The sequence below is a fragment of the Globicephala melas genome, chromosome 19 (genome assembly GCF_963455315.2).
Source record: "Globicephala melas chromosome 19, mGloMel1.2, whole genome shotgun sequence".
NCBI classification, from domain to species: domain Eukaryota; kingdom Metazoa; phylum Chordata; class Mammalia; order Artiodactyla; family Delphinidae; genus Globicephala; species Globicephala melas.
Window position 1 is genome coordinate 35,724,052 of NC_083332.1, and position 15,850 is coordinate 35,739,901.

The 15,850-nt window shown below is 54.4% G+C and overlaps 1 protein-coding gene across 4 annotated transcripts in view; it reads right to left on the minus strand.

Annotated features, from left to right (window-relative positions):
• KIFC3 (kinesin family member C3) overlaps positions 1–5,124 on the minus strand; it is a 35,877-nt gene extending 30,753 nt beyond the window's left edge. For 3 of the 4 annotated variants that reach the window (XM_030848005.3, XM_030847998.3, XM_030847999.2), the window contains exons 1-2: positions 5,000–5,124; positions 899–1,106 (exon numbers count right to left, since the gene is read on the minus strand). In XM_030848005.3, the coding sequence (XP_030703865.1) occupies positions 899–1,064 (166 nt within the window). In that variant the 5' untranslated portion in view covers positions 1,065–1,106; positions 5,000–5,124. Of the gene's footprint in view, positions 1–898; positions 1,107–4,999 lie in introns of those variants that run through there. The other variant, XM_060288487.1, reaches the window with a different exon arrangement.
• Positions 5,125–15,850: the final 10,726 nt, after the last annotated feature.

Here is a 15,850-nt window from a genome sequence, read left to right on the forward strand (position 1 = left end):
TCTGTACATAGAGGGGGGCTTGGACTTGATGTCCTGGAGGGACTCTGCCAGCTCAGACAGGCTGGCAATCTCCCCGTAGGTCAGGGGCAGTCAGACAGCAAACCCCTGAAGGCATCTTGTCTGAAGATGCCCCCGTCCCCACATTTACAGGACAACCTACCCAAGCCAAGGCTGGCAGACAGTCATGGGGCAGCTCCCCGGTCCTGACGATCTAGCTCCCACCGGGAATCAGAGGAGCTGCCCACTTCTTGACGCTGGAGGCACCAGGGGACATGACCCAGAAAGGAGAGCTGCTGTTGACAGCTCCCCCAGGGGCACAGCGGGGGCCCAGACTCGGGGGCTCCCTCACTGCCCACCTGCTGTCGGGGCCACCTTGGATGGCACCTAGAAGGAGCGCATGGCACCCACTCCCTGCCAGGCCACGCTCCGGAGCAGCCTCCGTCCACTCCTCGCCATCCGCGGGCAAGCCCTGGCGGAATCAAGTGTCAGATCCGCGCAGGGCACCGGGCAGCAGTTCACCTACCTTGTTTACCGGTCGCGGGCAGAAACCGGAGCGAGACCACGAGCGCTCCGCCGCCAAGGACAGGCGGATCGCAGAGCCACAGCCACCTGGCCGGGCCAGAGAGCGCGTGGCTATGCGCGGCGTTCTCCCCCTGCGCTACAGACTGCGTTAACGTTTAACTCGGCGTCCCCGGCGTCTCTTTACAGACCGGCGCGGGGCAGGAGCGCCCAGCGAAATTGACGCCCTGACTCCACGCCCGGCTCGCGGGCTGCCGATACCCTGTAATTACCTGACAGCTCTGACTGAGCCTAGGAACTTGCCAGAAACCCCGATCTCATCGCTGGTATCTGGAGGAAGGAAAGGAAATAAAGAGGCATTTTAAAAATGCGGACTCACCAGTTCTCAACCTCCCCGGGCCGGTGTGTGGGAAAGGGCGGGCGGCCGGGCTGGCTGGGGCGGGGCGAGCCATCCCCGGCTCGGGCTCCCCGGCCCGGCCCACTCGCCACAGGCCGCGCAGCGAGGGCGTGGCTCCCAGGTTCCACGTCCTGCGAGACGGGACCATGGCCCGGCGGGGCTCAGCAGCCTCCTCCGGGCGTCGGGCAGCCTGCGGAGAGAGCAAGAAAGCGAGATTGAAGCCCGCTAGCCGGAACCCTCCGCTCCCATCCCAAGCTGATCGGAGCCCACCATCTGGAAGGGTCTGCTGAACTGGGTCACCTGTAAACCAGAGCCCCAACTCGAATGTCCCCCAAGGAGCCCCTGGGCTCACGGGCTGAAACAGAGCCTATCACCATTTCAGGGTACTAGTTAAGGAGAAGGGAGGCTCAGAAGTGGGCAGGGAGCCCATCAGGTGTTTCTGCAGCGCAACGTGGAGACCCCACATCTCAGCCCCTCCACTCGGAGCCTGGCAGCATAGACAGGTCACAGCCCCACACGGAGGAAGCACCAGTCAACAGCGTCTCCATGAATCTATTCAGAAGGGGCCTTGACTGTGGCTGTGACATCAGGCTTACATATAGCAAATTCTCTTAAAATCAGCTCATTCTTGTATTCAACTAGCCTTCGCACTGTACCTACAACTGGCAGACACCGAGCTAGGATTTGAAATACAAAGATTCATTCATTCCTCATTTAATAATTATTTACCCAGTACCTGCTGTGTGCCAGGCACCTGCCAGGGGTCCTCTTTGATCAGGAGAGACATGGCCTCAAAGCTCCCTGTCAGGAGGGAGGTAAACACTTCAACAAACCTCCACAATCAAAACAGGATGCAGGGAGGCACCAGGTGGTATGGAGAACGGGGGTGGGTGTGGGGAACACTGGTCTGGGTAGAAAGCCCCATGGGGCCCTTATGAACAGAGCAAAGGAACAGAACAGACTTCTTTTACTGCACAAGTCTTTATTGAGTACCTATTGTGTGCAAAGCAGCTCTGAGGGCATTTAAGGTGACATCAAGCTGTGACACCAGACTCAGAAAACAAGTAATGCCATTTACAGAAGAAGCCAAGTCAGCTCGGAGGGGCAATGTGGAGTTTGCTTTTGGTTTTAAAATGGAGTTGGAGGCACCCAAGGACTTTCTAATGGCGCCACCTGGGCTGTAGGCCACTTTCCCTAACCCTCACTGCACTGACCACTCTCTACCAGGCAGTAAAGATATCTGTTTGAACAGTGTCCATCTCCCCTGACCCTCTATGGCTGCCCAGGGTGGGTCCCACAGCACCCAGCCTAGAGCGAAGCTACATCCACACCAAACACCTGGTGATGGCTTTTGGGTGAAGGCCCGGAAATGAATGCACACAAAAGCTCAAACTTAAGCTTGGAAGAGAGCAGGGCTGGAGATGGAGACACAGAACCGGGAGGCTGACGGGGGTCCCTGTGGCACAGGTGAGAATGCAATCACCAAAGGTGGTGCAAGATGAGAGGCAACCAAGAAGGATGGAGCTCACTCCAAGTGGGAAGAAAAGCTGGAGAAGGAAGGTCAGAGGTGGCAGGAGCACCAGGCAGGTGCAGAGTCCTCAGAGGTGACCGGAGAGTAAGGGGGAAGGAGAGGATGGTCAGTTCCCAGGGAACCATGCCACGGAGAGGTCAAACTGGAAGAAAGGTCAGTGGAGCAGGGCAGAGGGCAGATGTGGGAAGGCCCAAGGGGGATGGGGGCTAGAGGAAGCTGCCACTTCCTTCACTTTGGAGAAGCTGGCTAGGATGGGAAGGAGAGGATGTGGTATTTAGCATAGGAGAGATGTGCACATGCTGGGTCAACAGAGGGACAGGAGTGACTGAAGCATCGAGAGGCAAGAGAAGAGTGCAAGGATGGGCGGCCTGAACATCTGGTGACCGATGTTCGCAGAGCTGAGCCCTGGAAGAATGCCAGGCTCCTGACTAGGGCGTCATGGTCGCTGCCTTCCTGGACTAAGGAAGACAACTTGGAGGAGGAAGGAGGCTCCTGGGTGCAGTCTCCCTGGGAGGGGGCAGGACTGCCGGCCAAAGGGTGGGTTGGAGGCTAATCCAATATGGGGGCAGCTCTGCTGAGGAAATGGGAGATGGAGCAGTGTGGAATGCAAGGAACCAGGAGGAACCAGATGTCCCCTTCTCCAGGCTGCTTGGCACGGAGCTGGGAGCACAAGCAACCCTGAGGCTCAGCTGCCCAAGGGATGAGGAGGGAGTGAGACAGGCTCCACCTGCATGCCAAGCTGCTGGGAAGGTGAGATGGTGGAGGACACTGAAGGTCGATGTCACAGTTGAGGGAGAAGACTTTTAAAGGGCATCAGCTAAGTCTGAGGGGGTCAGGGACAGAAGGAGACAATATTTCGTTGGTTTCAGGAAGGGAAGTTGGGAGGCAGTCAGGAAGATATCAGGAAGAAAGAGGAAGGATGTGTGCAAGATGCTGAAAAGGAAAAAGCAGCTGAATTTAGCAGCCTGAGGGGTGTGAAGGTCAAAAGTATCAAGGACTTTCAAACAGCCCAAGGCTGGAGACTCAAAAGCCTAGGTCATGGGGCGAGGTGACGGGGGCATATGAGTAGAGTGGTTATGACCGAAAGCTGCTTCAGAACCCGGCTGTGCCACTTACTAGATGTGTGACCCTGGGAGAATTACTTTGTCTCTGTGCCTCAGTATCTCCATCTGTGAAATGGGGAGAACTCTACCTTATAGGGTTGGTGTAAAGTTTAGACAATCATATATACAATGTTCAGAACAATACTGGCATATACAAAGAATACCCAAATTTTATTTTTTCAGTGACCTCTATCCAGTGGTGGGTGGATGCAGAGGGCTGGCTGCAGGAGAGCCAGCACCTGCCTCTCTGGGTTTAGGCCGGGGTGGTAGAGCTACAGCCCCCTTGCCCCAGACCAGGGATATTGCAATGACTGGGGGACACATTTGACAACTGCCCAGAGACTGCTGCCCAGGAGGCTTGGTCTCCCTGGGAGAGCGGGCAGAATGTCAAGGAGGTTGAACAGGGGCTGGACTTCCCCTCCGCACAATCACACGTCCTGGGTTTTGCAGGTCAACCCAGATTTCAAAATCTCTGCTCCCTGGTGTCCATAAGGACAGCAGAACTCATGACCCTGCGTCCCTAAAATCCAGTCACTGCAAACACAGGGCCCCATTCTGAGACTGCATTCCTTGCAAATGACTCTCAGGCCAAGGAGAGGGTTACTTTTATCAAGGGCATGGGGAACAGCCTGGGCCAGCGTACCGTGCTCACTCAGCCTCAGGCAGACAGAAAGCCAGAGAAGATGAAAGGCCAGGGGTGGCCACGACCCCAAACCTTGAGACAGATGTGTGTATTGGCGGGGGTTGGGGTGTCGGAGGTGCAAATGGTACCAATTTATATGCCGCTTCCTCTTTAAAATCTGCCAGGACCAGGCCCTTCACTGCGCCAGAGTTCTGCTCTAACTCACAACAGGGGGTTGAAGGAGGTGGCTTCTGGCTCGCCCTTCCTGCTGGGCCCGCTCCCCCCCCCCGGCCCCCCCTCCGCCAACCGCCCCAGGCTACCGCTGTCAAAGGCTCAATTTCGCCCACTGCCCAGGACGGCACCGGCCCAGGCCCTCCTTCCTAACCTGGGGCTGGCCCACCCCATCCCGGCCCTGCGAAGGGGAAAGTGAACTGCCCAGGGGACCTACGGGGTGGCAGGGCCCGAAACTGCAGCCTTCAGGGGAGCCCTGCGGATGCAGGGACCTCTGCCAGGGGAGGGGGCGGCGCTGACGGGCACGCGGTTCCCCGGCAGTGTCCGGCTTTCCCGGGCCATTGAAATCGGAAAGGGGGTCCCGAGGCTGCTTGGATTCCAGCGGACATACCGCCCCCATGCCCTGCTCGGCTCAGACTGGACGGCGCAGGGGGGTGGGGGCAGGATAGCGCAGGGCCGGGTCTCCGAGGCCCGGCCCTCTCTGCGCCCCCCAACGGGGCCACGCAGGGGGATCCAGGACGCGGCACCCCGAACGACAGGCCGGGCGGAACCCGAGCGCCCAGCCCGTCCTCAGCCCGCCCGAGCCCCGGACTCACCGGCCTGGTGGAGGCAGGATCCCTGCGTCGCCGCAGCGCCCGGGGCTCGGCCCGGCCCTCCAGCGGGAGGCAGCTCCACGCCGCCGCCTCCTCGGCCCGCCCCGCTCCCGCCCCTCTCTGGCCCCTCCCGCACACTTTCCACAGGAAATGATTAACTCCGGGCCGCGGCGCGTTCCCATGGCAACCGGCTCAGACCCAGGTGGGGGGTGGTGGCGCGCGCGCACACGCACAAACTCACACTCGCAAGTGGGGCCGCCCATTCTGCTCAGACCTTCCCGTTGAGTGTCCCCACGCCCCACAGACGCCCGTGCACACGTGCGCTCTCACCCCTGGCGCACACGCACCTTCTACGTGCTCACATACATAGACAGTATACGTGGCTCTCACGTATGTTTGCACACATGCTCTAGTGAGTCCACATGAACACATTCACAGTTCTCACACACATCCCCGCGCTTTTGCACTTAAACTTACACTTTCGTTCTCACCCCCTCAAAGCCTAGTACTACAAAACTTTCGCACACAGTAGTTACTACTCACAGGCATACTTACAAGTGCTCCCTGGCTACCCTTCACACACTCTCACAACCTCTAGTACACGTCTTCTTGACCTTCTAGCATGCACACTACACACTCTTACACAATCTAGCTAGTACGTGTGCACACTTGCACATTCTCACGCACTTTCCACGTGCACTCACATTCCTGTACGGTGCTCAGACTTAACCCCATGCTTTCCCACGAATGCTGCACATGCGCCTGAGTACACAATCCATTTGCACACGCTCACACACGTTCTCACACGCTCTCTGACTCTTTGTCACACTACAGCCTGTACATGCTTTAAAACCCCAGTACACGCTTCCACACACGCTCTAGTTAGTGCACACAGGCATGCACTGTCACACATTAGCACACGGGTTTTCACACACATTTCTCACTAGCTCTATTAGGAATACACAGGCCAGGTTGCCTGCCCACAGGACACCACCTGCTGCCCCCCGCTCCTCAGCCACCCCATTCCCCTCTCGCACCCCCTCAATAGATAAGCGTCTTGCAGAGCAGGGAAGCTGTTTGGGATTTTTTAAGGTAAAATATTCCTTTGCATTCCAGTGAAAACACGTTCAGAATGCAGCCGCTCCGGAGCAGGCAGAAGCTCCGGGTGTAGCCGCAGATGGCCCTCCTCATAGGTTGCCCCAGAAGAAGCCTGGGGAGGCCAGGCAGCCGGCCGGCCAAGGAGAACCAGCTGACCCCGGGGAGCCACTCTGTTCTTTGTCTCCCAAACAGAGGCGGCATTTCACTCCAGTGTCAGCAGCAATATTCCCCCTCCAGGGTGTGGAAGGAGGAGAGAGAAAAGAAACTCAGAGGCCAGCCCAGTGCAGGCTGATGGTCCCGCAGACAATCCCGGGAGGGGGGCGCTCTGCCTCTTCCTGTTTAACAGGGGACGACGGCCCGCTGGCCTGGGAGGAGTGAGGAGGGGACTGGAGGGGGGCGTGCAGCTCCAGGTGGTTCTGTCTCTTGCTGCTGAGCAGGCGCTGGGCTGGCCGTCAAGAATCTCAGCCAGAGACAGAGCCAAGGTTCTGGGCCTCGGATTGTTCTGGACGCCAGACCAGGACACTCACAATCCCCCTACTGCAAGTGGGTTCGTGTGTGTTTTATTTTCTCACTGAGATGTCCCAGTGCAGGCCCAATAGAGGGTGCCTGTCACGCTTCTGGAATGGTTCCCTGGAGAGAGAGATTTCTAGCTAAGAACCCCAGATAATCCTCCCAATGGGAGAGCAGGCCATAATTTGAGAGGTACCTTCTCTGAATCCCCCTGCCTGCCCTCCAGACAGCACTGGTCAGGGGGACCGCAAGGTTGGATGAGGGCAAATTTTCTCTAGATTTCTGACCAAGTATCTCCCTTTGTTACAGACCTAGCCTTTGATTGAGGAGGGCAGTGGGATAGGGGTGTCTGTCTTTAAAGTCCTGATATAGAACCGGAGGCCATGTCTTACTTGTGGTCTGTTCGTTGACATTAACTGCAGGTTCCTTCCAACAAAGCCAAAGCCAGATTTTTAAATTAATAATAACATTTATTGTTCCTTTTCTCTGATTACCAAAGTAATAGATGTTCATTGTAACCGTAATCCCACCCACTAGAGATAAATGCTGCCAACATTTTAGTACGGTTTTTTTTCCTCTGTGCACATAATAGTGACCATTTATCCACAGCTATCACTGTGCCAGGCACTGCACTGAGCTCTTTAAAAACAAGATCTCATGTAACCCCGAACACCCTTTGAGGTGGGTATCGTCATATCCTCCATTTTCAGGAGGGAAAACTGAGCCTCCTGAAGTTCATTCACAAACTCAGTGTGTGGTAGCGCTGAGATATGAACCCAACAGGTGTGTGTATATATACATATACACAAACATATAGCACTACTATATGTATATAGGTGCCGGAGTTTAAGTTCAAAGCACCTTGGGACTTCCCTGGTGGCGCAGTGGTTAAGAATACACCCGCCAATGCAGGGGACACGGGTTCAATCCCTGGTTCAGGAAGATCCCACATGCCGCAGAGCAACTAAGCCCGTGCGCAACTACTGAGCCTGCGTGCTACAACTACTAAAACCGGCGCGCCTAGAGCCCTTGCTCTGCAACAAGAGAAGCCACCACAATGAGAAGCCCGTGCACCGCAGTGAAGAGTAGCCCCCGCTCGCCACAACTACAGAAAGCCTGCGCTTAGCAACGAAGACCCGACGCAGCCAAAAATAAACAAATTAAATACATAAATTTTTTTAAAAAAGTTCAAAGCACAGTGAAGGAAAAAGAAAATTGAGACATGTGAGGAAGCATTTTCCGAATTCCAGCAAAACTCTGCCTTGAAATGCAAAACCGATTTGCTTCATGATTGTTGGAATTTAAGATTGCACAATGTCAGGAACTACATACCAATGACTTCAAGGTCATTTCTATCCCAGAAACTTCACTGATGGTTTGTTATGGAGGCTGCCAATTCTCCCTGGCCATACGGAAAGTGAAGGATTTGCCAGAAACTCGGCCACCGCAACACGGAGGTCCTGAACTCATGAGTGAGGACTCTTGAGTTCAAGAGTGGACTCAGCCTTTGGCCTTGACCTCCTGCCTACCTCCTGGCAGAGGCATAAGGGTCCCACGATAAGGGTCCCTCTTGTGAGAGGGCCACAAGAAGGCAGTAGCCAGAACACTGCAGACCCATATGTACATCTACCCCATCCCTCGAGGGGGGGCGTGAGGGGCAACACCATTGTTGTTCAAAGGGCTTGAAACCCCTTAACTTTCAGGCATCCATCTGAGAGGTAGCCAAGGGCCTGAGGGTTCTTCTGCACAGAAGGCAGCAAGGAGGGGGCAATAACAAGCCAGACTGTGTTTAATCTGATTCTCGTAGCACCCCCGAGTAAAGCACACCTAAGATTTACATGATTTTCCAGTTTAAATGACTTGAGATTCGATCACCTCCAGGCCTTTGCAATGCTATTCTCCCTGCCCAGAAGGCCTCTCTCCTCACCCCACTCCCACCTGCCTCTACCCACCTTCACCTGGCCGGCTCCTGCTGTCCTTCAAGTCCTTCAAGCTTAGAGGTCACCTTCCTTGACCCTCCCAGACACCACAGTCCCCTGACCTCTCACCCCACTGCAGAACCTCCCACACTGGATCGTAAAGGCCTCTCCTGTCTACAACATGGTCTCCTTGAGGGCAGGGTCCTTTCCTGGCTTGATCACAGGTAAAGAAGCCTCTGCTACAGATTCAGCTCCTACAGGCACTAGGTGCCTGGCATCACATCAGTTTTCGCTGAATAAATAACTAGATCACTTAGAATTTAGAGGGAGAGAACAGGTTGCATTAAGCATATCCAAACAGACTTTCTTCCCATGTAAGTTAACGATAAGTCTTATTATCAAAAGCAAGTAAGTGAAAGGATCCTCAAGGAATTATTTCAATGTGGTCAGTAAGGAGCACCCTGCAGCTGTGAATACGGTATCTGTGCACAGTCCTGGGTAGCAGCTTCTGGAAGTCAGAGAATACCTTCTGGAGCTGAGTCACATAGTGAGTAATCCTGACTCAATTAGCCACTGTTCTGAAGCCACATTTTCCAGTAGCCCTGAAACAGCCCCGTCATGGACAGCACAGAGAGAGCTGGGAAGCTCCCGGAGGGACGGGCGGGGCTCTGCACCCAGCCCTGCAAGCATTCATCGTACTCCTCACCAGCAGCAGGACACGGGCCCTCAACCTCTGAGCATATCGGGGGGCTGGCCCTTGGCTCACACCTGCCAGCTCTGAGGAAGCCACGCTCCTCAGTGGACGTGAAGGGGCTGGGTCTTGCACAACCCCGGGAGGCACTGTAAATCCTGTCTCTCTCCTCTGCTACAGACTCAGCTCCTACGGGCACCCCGTACCCAATAGATATTTGAACAAGTGGTACCTTTCTCTCCCTTCTCCATTTCCTGCTCCTTCCGTACCCTCCCTGTCCAAGGGTGCCTTCCTTCTAAAAGCTGTATTAACTGGGGAAACAGTTCTCCCATTTCCAAACCAAGGCAACCCTCCCCTCAATAAAACCACCTTGTTCTAAAATCTCTAGACAGTGACTGCCTCTCTGCATTTGGCAGGGAGATTGGACTTCAGCAGCAATTCCCAGCTCTTAGGTGAGGGGCACCTGAAACCTCTTGATGACGAACTTGGCAGAGAGACCCAGCCCGCAGCATTCCAGGGTTGAAAGCAAATGGGGGTTTGTTTCCGTTATCATTTCCCATCGTCTAAACAATGAGAGGAATGCAAACATCGAGGAGATATGTAATTAAGCATCAGGTAATAAAAGGATTTAAGAAGGATGGCTATGAGAGATGAGCCCTGCCGCCACCGCCCTCCCTCTGAGTCAGCCCTTCCCTGGGATTGTCCAGAAGCCTGGGCTCCCTCTCCCAAAGCTCCCTCCCTAGCTTCTCTTCTTGCTTCTAAATCATTCTCTCTCCTTGTTCTAAGCCAAGACATGCATTATTAACATCATTTCCACTTTTTCTCCAACTTCCCCATTCATTTTTCCCCTCTGCTGCAAATTCTAGGTAGCTGAAGTTTTTTTTAACTTTAATTTTTATTTTTCCTGCACAAGGGCAGGAGAAATCAAGAGAAGAAAAAGCACCCCCCTCTCTGCCAAATCCCACCACCCTTAACTTATTCTCATTGCCTCGGATGTTCTTTCTGGTACTTGACTTTGAACAGACATTACTCCTGTATTAAGGGGAGACTGTATAGAGCAGTGGTTAAAAGTGGGTTTGGGGGTCAGATGATCGTGGGTTTGAACCTTGGCTCTGACACTTCCTCCATGCCTCAGTTTCCTCCTGTGACAACGGGGGGAGCAATAATGCCTGACTCACTGGGCTGTCTTGAGAAGTAAATAAGAGCAAACATGTGACACCCAGAGCCTGGCGCACCAGCTGCGGTTATAGTGGAAGACAGACCATGGATACAATTTTCTACTCTGCCTTTTTCTCACTTTAAATCACAGGCCAAGCATTTTCCAAGTTACTTTTTCCTACTGGGGCCTGCTCTTTTCTGAACTGCAGGTTCCACACTGAGGATGAGGCCCAGGTCCCGTCCGACCTTGGGGTCACCCTGTGTGGGGCACAGCCAGCACTCTGTAAAAATGATTGAAAAGAATAAACATTTTGAATGGCTGCGTGATATTCCTCCGAACAGCTCTGCCCCGACTGAACTGGCCGTTCCATGGAATCAGACATGTGAGGAGCTCCCATTTTTTCACATTTATAAATAGCATTGCTGCAACATCTCCCCACATGCAGCCTGTTCATTCCCTGGGGAGAGGGTAGGAGATGGCGGGGGGGGGGGGAGTGGGGTTGTTAATTTCATAAAAATCTGAATAGTCTGAGCTTTTTTTTTTTTTTACACTTTCTAAACATGTTGCCAGATTGCCATCAGAAGGGCTGCACCAAATTTACACTTTACACTGTCGCTGGCAGCATTTTGGACGAGAACTACTTTTCGTACTAATTTACAGTTTTTCTCTCGGATCTGGAATTCTCGCCCAGGCTGGTTCCCTTGCGAGGCATGAGCCATATGATAAGTCTGAGTGATGGCTGTCAGGGAGGGAAGTGTCTGGTTCCTTTGCTGGGTTTCTGTCTGCTGGGCTGGGCCAGGCCGAGAGCACTGAGTCAGCGCACCCCCTCCCTGCCTGCCCTTCGAACCCCCAGACACTTTCCCAGGTGGGTTCTGGAACATCCCACAACCCTGGAAGAGTCTGCTCCGGCGGCCACCAGCATTACTAAGGTTATCCCTCCTCCGACACCAGCCTGCAACTGCATTCAGCCTTCCGGCAAGAAGTCAATCAACCATTTCTACAAAGAAAATCCCTCAAGAGATGCTGGCATCTGCAATCAGCTTTCCATTCCTGGGGGGCAGGAGGGGGGCGCACAGGCAGCAGCCGGGTGAGGGCAGCCGTGTTTTCCCAAGAACTGCAGCCACGGCCCCTGACCACCCTGCCAGCCTCCTGGCACTGCCAGCGCATCTCACCCAGGTTCTGGGGCAGCCCCGCAGCCTCTTGCCCAGCCTCTGGGGGTGGCCCTTGTTTGCAAACAGCCATGGGAAGTTTTGACACTGCTGATTAACCAGACTTCCACAGTTCTGGGTTGTTAGTCATCAGGACGAGTCTCAACCTTCTGCCCGCCCTGATGACATCACCAGCTTCCAGGTGACCGAGAAGAAGTGACTAGGACCTTGGTAGTTTCAGTGGCATACATCGTCGTCTTCACAGGGGAAGGGGAGGACTGCCACCCATCCCAAACAACCGGCATGTGCAGGGCCTGGGACGCCAGGGTGGGAATTTAATGCGATTTAGCTTGCTTCTGCTGAGGGACTGGGCTAAACTCTACGTATAGGACTGCTGTGGATTTCATTTAATCCTCACAACAGTATGTGCGGTGGGTATTATAATTCCTATTTTACAGATGGAAAAACTGGGGTACTATGTTCTAAGAGTGGCTAGGCCCAGGAATGAGTAGGGGGCAGCCAGGGGAAGGCAGCTTGGAGCGCTGGGAAAAGTGGGTACTCCAGGCCAGGAGCTGTGTTCCCAACCACTGCGTGACCAGATGTCTTCCCCTCTCTGGGTCTCACGTCCCTCCCTGGGTAAATGAGGAGGATGGTCTGGTCGACTTTCCAGTACTAAAGCCCTGAGGGAGGGAGTGGGCAAGTTGGAAGGGATGACTGTGTGATTCTGAGGTTCTGCTCCCTGAGGTCCTGGCGGAGGAAGGGGTAATTCCAGCTGCGAACCTGGGGCTCTGGCCTCAATGTTTACAGTTGCTTCACAAATGAATGTCAGCAGAAGAAAGGAGATGAGTGGCTGCCAGGGGCTGGGAGGTGGGGAAAATGGGGAGTGACTGCTAATGGGGTTTCTTTTGGGGGTGATGAAACGTTCTCAGATTAGATTATGGGGATGGTTGCACAATTCTGCAACTATACTAAAAACCGTTGAATTGTACACTTCAAGTGAGTGAACTGTATGGCTTGTTAATTACATTTCAGTAAAGCTGTTTAAGAGAGGAAGGAAGGAAGGGAGGGAGGGAGGGAGGGAGGGAAGAAAAGAAGGTAGGAAGGAAGTAAAGGGAAGGGGGAGGGGCGGAGGAAGGAGGGAGGGAGAACATACGGAGGTTGGGCCAGAGCTGCCTTTGAGATTTGCCTCCTGGGAGTGGGCCCTCACACCCAGCGCCTCCCCAGTCACCCCTCCTCCAAGTACCCCGCGCCTCCGAAAGGTATGTACGAAGACACCTAAGTGGCCGGTGACGGCTCCAGATTCCAACCAGAAGTAATGGGAGCCTCTGACCTCCTCGGAGGCGGAAGGAGTCAAGAATCAAAGAGCAGGTGTGGGCCTGGAGGGTTGGGGGATCGGCAGAGGATGGCAAGAAGATGGATGGAGGCCAAAGGAGGGCTAGTGTCAAGGAGGAGACCCTGAGGGTCAGGGCAAGGCATGGCTCCATAAAGGAAGCCCAGGAAACAGAGAACCTGGGCTGGCCAGGGCCTCTGTGGGTGCCCTGAAAACATTGTGGCACCCCAGAAAGTGTGCGTAGGAAGCCCCTGCGGCTCCTGCGGGCCCCTCAAACTGGTACAGTTGTATTCTGCCTGACACCAATGTAGTCGCAGGCAGATGCAGCCAGCCCAGAGGCAACGTCGACCCAGACTTGACCCCGAACCCGGTGCACAGGCACAGGGGACCCAAAATGAGAGCAGAATTGGCCAATAAGAGTGAAGAGCTCATTCCACTTCTGCTGTTAGGGCAACTTATTGCTGAAAGAGGAGACTCCCAGAGGGTCTTAGAGGCTTCCCTGTCTAAATCTCCAAAGGCAGACAACCCAGGAAGCACCTCCTCCCAGAGGAACCGCCCCCCCGCCCCCGGTCCACGCAGGCACATCCCCTTAGGCCCACCTCTGGGCAAATGGCAGTGGATGTCCCAGCCATAAGGGAACAAAGGAAATCATATCTTGGAGGCTGCCTCTGCGAGTCCTAGCCCTGGGGTCAAACCCACGTGCCTGGCAGCCAAGCTGGTAGAGGCTGAGGGGATGCATCCCGAGGCCGAGGGTTCCCGCCTTATTCCCCCAGCCCTGGGGTACACATGCTGCTCTTGGCCCCGCTCTGTGGATGTGACCCCAGGCAGGCTGGCTCCAGAGGCCAGGTCTTGAACCACTGTACCATACAGCCTCTCCAGGGTACAGCCAGTGGGGTCCTTGTCACCCGTGTCAATCCTCAGGCGTGCGTTCAAGGCTCTTTGCCATCTGCCTGCAGCTGACCTGCCCAGCCCTCTCTCCCACTGCTCCACCCAAGGCACCCTCCTTCTGTTCCCTGAGTTTACCATGTGTCCGTGCTTCCCTGCTCTTGCACATGCTGTTACCTCCATGATGACAGCCCACTCACCTAGTGAGGCCCAGTAGAAATATCATCTCCTCCATGGGACCTTCCTGGTGCCCCCAGGACCATCTGCTCTTCCCTTAGTACACTCGATTGGAGTTTGTAGGGGACTTACCAGTCTCCTCCATTACCCTGGAGCTCCCTGATTCAGGCCCCCGTGCTGTGTGACCTTGGTTTAGGTACTCAACCTCTCTGAGCCTCTGTATCCTCATAAATGGCTGCCCTAATTATAATAGTTATTATTATTCTGGGTAATATTTACTGTGCACTTACTATGTGCCAGGCACGATGTGCTAAGTACTTTATGTGCAAGATCTCATTCAATCCTTATAGCACCTTAGGAGGTGGGTGTTATTATTATCCTTTGTTACAGATAGAGATTCCTGTTAGAATTACTGCCATTATCATGATTGCTATTCTTTCTTCTGCCACAAAGCCTAGAGTGCAGCAGATACTCAAATTCTGTTTGTTGAAGTCAAGTGTGGATAAAAATAGAAGGGGACTTGGATAGGAAAAGAGTTCCAGAAACATGGCCATACAGATGCTCCAGAATGTCCAGGCCTAGCCTCGTCCTGGCTGGGATGATACCATCTCTGGAGCCCGATGCTGGCAGACAGTTGAGGCCGGGGACCTGGGCTGGCCTGCTTTTGCTTCTCCCATCAGTCCTATCTTTACCCACAGAAACAGACTCTGCCCAAACCAGACCTGCGATGCTCAGAGCCCCACAGCGAACAGGCCTCCTGGGTAAGTGGTGACTGAGGCTCTGGAGGTCCTGGGTGTCTGGCTGGTGGCAGAATTTGTGCATATTTGTAACTGGAATAGCTTCAGGGTTGGCTCTGCCAGCTCAAGGCCAAAGGTGCAGAGTGCCCTGTGTCTCCACGCTCCAAGCTCCACTGCCCCAGTGTTTTCTAGGAACCCTTGCACCAAATTTTTCCTGGAAGCCCCAGGGGCTGCTTGCAAGGTTCTTTGCCCATCACTCCCACCAGCTGATCTGGGACCACATCAGCATCTGGCCTGACTGTCTGACCAGGATTCCCTCCAAGACCAATGCAGATACCTGAGCCCCCATCACCAGAGAGGCTGGGGGATGCCCTAAACATGTGCTACATGTGATGTTGGAAACATAGGCTCTAACAGTGAAAGTGAGGGGCACACCCCTGAGAAAAACTCCATTCAGGGCATGGGGAGAAGGGGAGAAATATCTACTGTCTCAATTATGCCCAGCCATGCTTGTCCCATGGCAAAGCTGCCTGGGTTCATGGCATCACAGTGTCCTTCTGACATACCACCAATACCTCCAAGACCCCAGATTCCTTTCCTTGCCTCCGCCTAACCTGGGCACACATGCAGTGCTTGGCGCCTGGATTAAGTCTGTGCCCTGTGGTGAGATCTGCCCCAGAGGACCCAGCGTCCATTCATACAATGGACTAAGCTGGGCTGCCCCTGCCCAGCAGACAGGCTTTCACAGCCTTGAACTTCAGCTGGGTTAGTCCCTTTTCCCCTCACGGCCTCCTCGGTCCTGATGTAAATTAGTGGACATAAACAGGAAAGGATGTGGTCAACCCCCCCGGCGTTCGACCTGCTACTCCGTCATTCATGGTGGGGCACGTTTGAGGGAGGGCACCTCCACTTCTGATCACTCCTCAAATCCTCAAAACATCCCCATCTATAGGTGAGAAAACCGAGGCCCTAAAAGATCAAGTGGTCAGTCAAGGGAAGTGCGAGACCAGGTATTCTGAGGCTGCTCTCTCCACTGCCCACTGACCTGAAACCCCGACATTGACGCTGCTTGCCCCAGACCCAGAAGTTGTGACAGGCCCCCGAGGAGGGTGGGAAATGGAGTCAGATCTGTCCTCGAGAGTCTGAAGGACCCCAGGGGCCTGTGTGTCCCTGCCTTCCTGCCGAGGAAGGGCCTCAGAA